Below are 8,742 nucleotides of genomic sequence, written 5' to 3'. Positions count from 1 at the left end.
CACATACTCATTAATAGATTTAGGGTTTAAGTTTTATATTATTATTACTAAGTTGGAGCCCAAGGCATTACGTAGGTGGTGGGGTGGGTGCCGATTGGCCAATGAATTGGGCTCTTGAGTTTTGTAATTTTTAGGTAAGCTAGGGCTTAATTTTAATGAATAGGTAAGTTGAGGGTACGATAGCCGATAGACTCTGAATTTTGAAGTCTGTTGTCAGAGGTAAGCCTTGGTGGCCAGTGGTGAACCGGCAATGGTTTACTATCCGGACGGCAATGGTTTACTATCTGCACGGTAATGATTTACTATGCGGCATGGCCATAGTCTACTACCCGCACGGCTTCCGGACGGCAAATGGTTTACTATCCGCACGGCAATAGTCTACTATCCGCACGGCAATGGTTTTCTATCCGGTGCCCTGGCTGTCGGTGAACCTCTGTGCAAGGAGGGAGAATGAAGGGGGACTTTCGACTATCGTACCATTAACAATTTTATATAGATTAGTTAAGGTAATTGAATAGGTAGATAGGATTATTTTTATTTAGTAAGCAATTTGAGATGCAGGCACCGCTAAGCTTTCTGATGAGAATTTTCTCTTTCTCCATTCCACGGGCTGTGTTTCAACAACAATCTCGAGGAGGACTGGCACCAGTTTTGGAGGACAACGTAGGAACCGGAAAGCATTCATCATTCTGCCTTTGTGGAATGGACGACGGTAAGTTTTTTTTACATTTTACTCTTTATTGTTTTAAAATATTATTTATTTGCCATTATTTTCATTTTATAATTTTTTGCTTCTAAGATTCTAATATTCATTTAATACTACGCTAATAAAAAAAATTGTCTACAGAATGATGAGAGGTGGGCAGTGGTGGGAGTCAGCATGTTTTAAATGGTGGTCTCATGATGGTGGTGTAGGAAGAATCAGCTCGTTGGCTGTTCGACTGATACTCTGAAGTTCGGATGACATCTTGTGTGCCGACCAGATGGTGGTGGTCGGTGCAATGGATTGAAATAACGAAGATTTTTGAAATAAGGTTTAGTTTCTTTTTTTTTATTTTTCTCATTCATTCATTTTCTCACTCAATCTTTCAAATTATTCATCCATTAATTGATTCATTATGTTCATCCGTTAATTCATTGATTGATTGATTAATTAATTAATTCATTTGTTTGTTCCTTCGTTCGAACATTCATTTACTACTACGCTAATAAAAAATTTTGTCTACAGAATGATGAGAGGTGGGCAGTGGTGGGCGTCAGCACATTTCAGATGGTGGACTCATGATGATTTACGTATGATGATGGTGGTGTAGGAAGAATCAGCTCGTTGGCTGTTCGACTAATACTCTGAAGTTCGGATGACATCTTGTGTGCCGACCAGATGGTGGTGGTCGGTGCAATGGATTACAGTAACGACAATTTTTGAAATAAGGTTTAGTTTCGTTTTTTATTTTCTCATTTTTTCATTTTATCACTCAACCTTTTAAATTATTCTTCCATTAATTGATTCGTTAATTCATTCAATTCATTAATTGAATCATTGATTGATTAATTCATTCATTCATTCGCTCATTCATTCAACCAATTGTTCAATCATTCAGTTAATCATTTATTCGTTCGTTCGTTCCTTTGTTCCTTGGTTTACTACTAAGCTAATAAAAATAACTTTTCTACAGAATGAGGAGAGGTGAGCTGGGGTGGGCGTCAGCACGTTTCAGATGGTGGTCTCATGATGATCGTTCCGATGACAATTCGAAGAAAACAACGACGGTTTTTGAAGTATGGTTTAGTTTCTTTTTTTTCATTTTTCTCATTCATTCAATCATTTTATCACTATCTTTCAAATTATTCTTCCATTAATTGATTCATTGTTTTATTCTATTCATTCATTGAATCATTGATTGATTAATTAATTAGTTAATTAATTCATTCAACCAATCGTTTAATCATTTGTTCGTTCTTTCCTTTGTTCCTTTATTTATTAACACGCTAATTAAAAAAAACTTGTCTACAGAATGATGAGAGGTGGGCTGTGGTGGGCGTCAGCATGTTTCAGATGGTGGTCTCATGATGATCGTTCCGATGACAACTCGAAGATAATATTAAACGGAAATTTGTTTTTGTCCCATCGTACCATTGAAAGTACTTGAATTTGAACAAAGGATTGAGTGTCATCTCAGTAAGATTAGTTTTTTTCAATGGCCTGTTTTTTATTTTAATGAATTAATTTTTTTTCCAATTTAGTGTTTTTCAGTATCCGGTCGAATTCATTCCATCGATGCGTGTCAGATGATGGTCGGTGCAATGGAGGTTCGTCCGTAATGAGTGAAGAAGTTTCTGGAGAGTTACACGCCCGCACATTTACAAAAACACACACACACATCAATACAACACACACATACACAACATCCATTCATTTGGTGTCGTTGTTATGTTTCTCTTCAACTTTCTATTTTCTTTATCGGACATTAATTTAATTCTTAGGTAAGTTAGGGATTGAGATGAGTTGAACAATCGTAGGTAGGCTAGGGCTTAACATTAGTTAAAAAGTTTCAAGTAAAATAAAAACGCTAAAATATGTTAAATAAAATACCTGAAACATAAAATTCCTAAAACGTAGAAATGCAAATTTGTAGGTAAGTGAGTTGAGTTAATGATTATAAGTAAGCTAGGGCCCTGAGAGTAATTTAATTGTAGGTAGGTGACTGACTACTATTCTTGCGACTTCTTACTAGTTTTGTGTGATGTGTTTGTTTTCGCTTCACAGCTCCACACCAACAAAGCAAACTACATTATATTCTCATCGTCGCCTTAAATTTTACCTTTTTGAACATTTATTACTAGGCTGACTCTTTCACTTTTTTTGTGAATAAATGGAATTAAAAAAAATAAATAAAAACAATGTTTTTAATAATGTCTATTTATTTATTCATTTAATCTTGACTGGTTTCTAGTTTTTTTTTAATTTGGTTATATAATTTTTAGATATTTCTTGATTTACTTTGTATATATGCATGTATAAATAATTTCTGTTTGGTATGTTGATTTAGTCATTATGATATGCTGTGAACTGTTCTTACTAAATGTTCATGGTACGTGATTCATTCTTCGAGAACTACTAAGGAGTGTATAATAATAATAATAATAATAATAATAATAATAATAATAATAATAATAATAATAATAATGGATAATAATTATTTTTATCTGTCGATATTTTGTTGTTTGCTTGTTTAAAATACAAATTTTAAAAAAATTGACGTTTTTAAAATTTTAATTAACTGTCAATTTTCATTTTTGAATGAATTCAAATAAAAGCAACCACTGTGTTTTTCTTTCTTTACTAAAATTTCACCCTCCAAATCTCTCCCAGAAATAAGCTCCTTGTTCGACCGTTGAAAGTAAGCGAAGGCTGTTATATGTATATGTTTCTCGTGTAATGTGAATGTGAACTAAAAAGGTGATTAAAAAAATTAACTGAAACACAGGTGAACGATAAAATCCATCAGAGAAGAAAGCAAGTTAGACTAGGCAGTTCACTCACTGTTAGTATCATACAGCTATGAGTGTTAGCTACGCTGCTGAGCCAATCAGCTATGAGTTTTAGCTTCGCTGCTGAGCCAATAACACACAGACACACACATACACACACACAAACACACACACCACACACACACACCAACACCACATGCACAAAATAAATGTTACGTACACACAGACACGCTTCGTACATATATATTTGAACCCAGACCCTGCAACAACATGATCAAGTGCCTTACCCATAACAACATATTTGCAACATATGTCTTATTCAGATTTGGTAAATTTAACGATCATTCAATAAAAATTTTAGTTTTTTCAAAAATTTTTCATTGGAATGTGTTGCAAATCTACAACTTTCAAGTAGATATCGTCAATTGTTCTTGTAACAACAATTTGAATAAGAGTTAATTTTTAAAAAATAAATTAAGTTTAATAAACAAACAAAAAAACCACACGAAGCGCGTGTTCAAACAAATGTTGTACTAAAATAGAATTGAATAACATGAAAGATTCTTCAAAATGTCTCATAACAGCGCCGATTACAATCTGCTTGCTGTCTTTACATGGATATTATTTTGAATTCTTCACAAAAATTCTTCATAAAGAATTGGCTCGATAATAATTTCTTCATTCTCCATAAACTTCCAACTCACAGACAGTCAAATATTGGTCTGTGTCATTAGCAGACTGTACAATAACATACCTATGTGCGTACGAGTAACTGTTGCATAGAGTTATGTACCAGGAAGCGGATACTGTTACTTTGGGATATTGTCCGCAGAGGTCGTAGTCCAATCTCTTCACGACAGATCCCAGGCTCCTGTTCAGTCCAACTATGTATCTGGATAGTCTTTCTCCTAAACAAAATTACATTACAAACTGTACTGCAAAAAATGTAAATTAATTTTATTATGAAATATGTACAGCCCATCGTGCTGCTACATTAAAATTATTTTTGAAGATTTCGTAAACGTAAAACGTGGAAAATTGTTGGCGAACAGACCCGTCAGAATGAAAAAAATGCAGTGATGAAAAAAATAATTTGATGAGAGACAGAAATTTTCGGGAAGATGGCCTCAAAATGGAGATGATGAAAACGGTTATAAATGTTTGTTTCTAACAAAAACTCACCGCAGCAATCAACCCGATTGACCAGCATAACGTAGTGGACATTGTAGACGCCCAACAAATCAACTGCCAACCAGTTTGGAGGACCTTTATCACTGTGGAAACATCCCTTCTGTAAAAAATTTCCTGATCTATCTCCATCTACTGCATTGTATGGTTGAGAGTTTCGAGCAGAATTTAGTGTTGAACTAGCCGAAGTAGGTTTGTTTTGAGCAAGGTTAGCAAGGTTTCCTGCAAGAGAATTAATTTTTAATTTAGGCGAGTTTGATTGGCACTCGCGAATGATTTGAAAAACTCACTCTTCAGTGGATTATCTTGACTCTGCGTTAGTTTATTAACAAAAGTTTTTAAAAATGTTATTAAATTTATTAAGATAATAGTAACTTTTTATTGTTACCGCATCAACATTTTAATAAATTCTAATATTTCTGAATTTTTTTAAACTTAAATTTTCATTTAACGCCAACACACTTGAAAATAGTAGGAGCACTTTTGGCCAGTCAAGCTCCTTCCGACAACGCTGAAATGTCTGGAGTGTTGCGGAAACATTTGACAGGTACTTTCGCTGGCCAGAAAATTGAATGAGAGACATAATTGTGAGTACAGAGTACTGCATATAAGAGCAGATTCCAATGAACTGTTCCCTGCTACTGTACTTTTATTTTGGAAATCTTCCGAACAGACATAAAATTCCCCATTCCACAATCCATATTGCCAGGATGTCGGTTGGATTGATGGAGATTGAAAACTTATTCCAATGTAGGACAACATCTAAGTAGAAAAAATTACTTTGTAGCATTTAACCAGCCGTTTAAGAGTTTCTTCCATTTTTAATTTTCAGAAGTATGAAAAGATTTAAATAAGCGATGGTGTAATAGTTAAGATGCCGATGTTGCAGTGATTAGCTTCGAATGCATATGAAACCCAACCTATCACGTGCAATGTGGATTCGCGTACACTGTGTGTTTGCTGGTCAAGGCTGAAAAAATATGAGAGATAATTGTGTGAAAATTAAAACAGGAAATTATACAACATTAAATGCTGTAGTTGGATTTATCTGTGTTGGATGATTTTAACAAACTTTTCAAATAAAATAAAATTGTTTATAAGCAACTTCAGTGGAGTTATTTGCAATAAATTTGTTCGTAAATTCTCGTTCAGATAATTATTATTATTGTTAATCTGTTTATATAATTATTAAATGTTATTTGAAAGATCAATCATTAAATATCCTTTTGTCCAAGCATGGCTTTCAAACATTTTTGAATAGACTAATTGGTTTCAAACGTATTAAAAATTCAACGCTTCATATGGTACTGCCGTGAGTGAACAAAGCGAATCATTTGAAATTCGCATTTATAATGGTTCAAATGTGAATGTTAATGAACAAATATTTGCAAAAATGAAGCACACACGCGCGCGCGCACACGCACGCACACACACACGCACGCCCACACACACAAATATATAGACTACGAAATCATTTACAGCAGAAGAATAATGTTCATAAAAGACCAAAAGTATGCGTTTGATGGAAAACATTCAAGGCATCCCAAACTTCGTTCTATACTTTCAATTTTATTTTCATTCTCCATAAACTTCCAACTCACAGACAGTCAAATATTGGTTGGTGTCATTAGCAGACTGTACAATAACATACCTATGTGCGTACGAGTAACTGTTGCATAGAGTTATCTGGATAGTCTTTCTCCTTTGTGGGAATAGAGATATCATTTTTATCAAATCTTTCTCAGGTTTACCAACAACACACTTCAACTCAACCAGCCGCCTTAAATATTGCACTATTTTGTTTTTGAAATGAATTGTTAAATGTTTTTTAATTTTTGTTGAATTGAAATTTTAATAAATTCCACGCTACCAAATTTTGAACTCGCAACCAAAATTTGAAATGGCTAGCTCACCGCAACAGTCAACTCTGTTGACGAGCATCACGTAATGCACAGTGTACGTATTCAACAAATCCACAGTCAACCAATTTGGTGGTCCAATGTTGCTGTGGAAGCAGCTGCCCTGGCTGTAGATACCAACTCTTCTGCCGTCTACTGACTTGTTTGGTGTGGAGAGGTTGGCCGAGAAAACTGAACTGGCTGTCGTAGGTTTACCAAGTGCCAGATTTGTGAAATTGGCTTCGAGTGGGTTGTTTTTTAAACGTTTCCGTCATATTTGCATATTAATTTTTATATAGTATTTCAACAACAAACGAAATTTTGGATAATTATAACTACAATTTTGTCACTACCAATCGGTTATATTATTGAAACTTCATATGAAAACATACCTTGAAGATATTTACCAGAATCCTTTATGATGCAAAATAAAATATATTAAGACTATTTTAATTTTTTTTCAATTAAAACAATTAAAATAGATAAATTTACTGAAATTATAAATTTTTAATAAAACGTTTCAATGTTGAGCGGCGCGATGGTGAAACGGTTAAAGTGCTTGGCTCTGCTATAGCAGTGACCGAATTCGATTGCAAAACGATCCCTACCTATAACATGCATGGCTGGTGATTCGTTAAATTACATGCACCGTTGATACTATTAAAAAATCACTAAATAGAGAATTATGAAATAAAATTGAACCGAACATTAAAAATATCAAAAACCGATCTAAACAATGACAAACTTTGAAGAAATAATGGCATCTCCTATCTTTAACGACGCGAAAATGTTTCGAAAGGTTAGAGAATATTTGACATGAACTCTCGTTGGCAAGAAAATTGTAGGATGAACAATCTGCAAACTGTGTGACACACACGACTGCGCATTCCAATGAACTGCTGTAACCAGGAATGGTACTTTTATTCAGGAAATTCTCCGAACAAACTTGAAATTCTTCATTCCACAATCCATACTGCCAGGTTGAATAATTCAAGTTTAAGGTTTGTGATACGGAGAATAGGTAAATGTAACCAGGAAATATCAGAACGTATGAGGCGTGTTTCATCAGCCGGTTACTTACTACCATCACTGCCATGTCAGGGGTTCGGTTTTTTGTCAAAAATTGTTTAAAATATTTTACGGAATAATATTATTTTTGAAATATTTAAATTTTAAATTATATAGTTAGTTATAAAAATACTTGAATAAATATTTCCACTAATATTACTAAACAGAAAACATCATTTTTTTAACAATTTTTTAAAATTCAAATCACGAGAAATATTTTCTATTAATGATATTTGTACTTATTTGTCCTCAATTTTTTAACTCACACACTCACACACACACACACACACACACACACACACACACACACACACGCACGCACATTCATCACGAAACAAAAACACCACCACCAACAAAACAATGCCAAACTTGCCAAACATCACACAAATAATGGAAAATTAATTAACGAACAACAATTCTGATGAAAAAGCGATCAATTAATTAGTACACGAAGAAAAACAGAGAAAAATTTAATTTCTTGCTAAAAAAAATTTTTTTTGGTAAGGTTGATTTTAACAAAAAAAGACAGTTTTCAGGCAAATTTTGACAAAAAAAGTTAATAAATTATTTTTGTCTATATTTGATTTAACTCACGTGGCTACTCTAAAATTTTCCATGCTGGAAATATTTTCCACTGTTCATTTTCATGGAAAAACTGTTGAAAATTATTATTTTTTTTCTGCAAGTAGTTTTAATCCCGATGAAAATTGTGTCGTAAGAAGATGTTTCAGCCAATGCTAAACAAATTCTGTGGTTAATTAAAGCAAACAAACCATGCTAAGGGATCTAATTGTCACCATAAAAAAATGAATTTCTGCAAATCTGTCTTCGAGCTACCAACAACAACAACATTAACACACACACACACACACACACACACACACACACACACACACACACACACAAAAAACACACACACAAAAAACACACACACAAAAAACACACACACATTAACACGCATACCCACACATAGACACACACACACACGCACACACACTGCATGTGATAAGAGGGGAATAATTGGCATTGAAGAATAATGAAGAAAATGATTTTTCAAAATATTTTATTCAACGAACAAACCAATGAAGATATAATT

At 33.7% G+C, this 8,742-nt stretch overlaps 1 protein-coding gene across 1 annotated transcript; it reads left to right on the top strand.

Moving 5' to 3' along the window:
* Positions 1 to 395: 395 nt before the first annotated feature.
* Positions 396 to 3,785, top strand: HELRODRAFT_175499 (hypothetical protein; the record flags this gene model as incomplete). Its single annotated transcript, XM_009022929.1, has 5 exons — positions 396 to 506; positions 2,015 to 2,059; positions 2,245 to 2,310; positions 3,489 to 3,545; positions 3,750 to 3,785. 5 exons carry the CDS (start codon positions 396 to 398, stop codon positions 3,783 to 3,785), a joined length of 315 nt encoding a protein of 104 aa, XP_009021177.1.
* Between the last annotated feature and the right edge of the window lie 4,957 nt (positions 3,786 to 8,742).

This window comes from Helobdella robusta (genome assembly GCF_000326865.2).
Source record: "Helobdella robusta unplaced genomic scaffold HELROscaffold_34, whole genome shotgun sequence".
In the NCBI taxonomy this organism is placed as follows: Eukaryota; Metazoa; Annelida; class Clitellata; order Rhynchobdellida; family Glossiphoniidae; genus Helobdella; species Helobdella robusta.
Note: the sequence above shows the minus strand (reverse complement) of the source record. Positions and strands in the feature narration are given on the sequence as shown.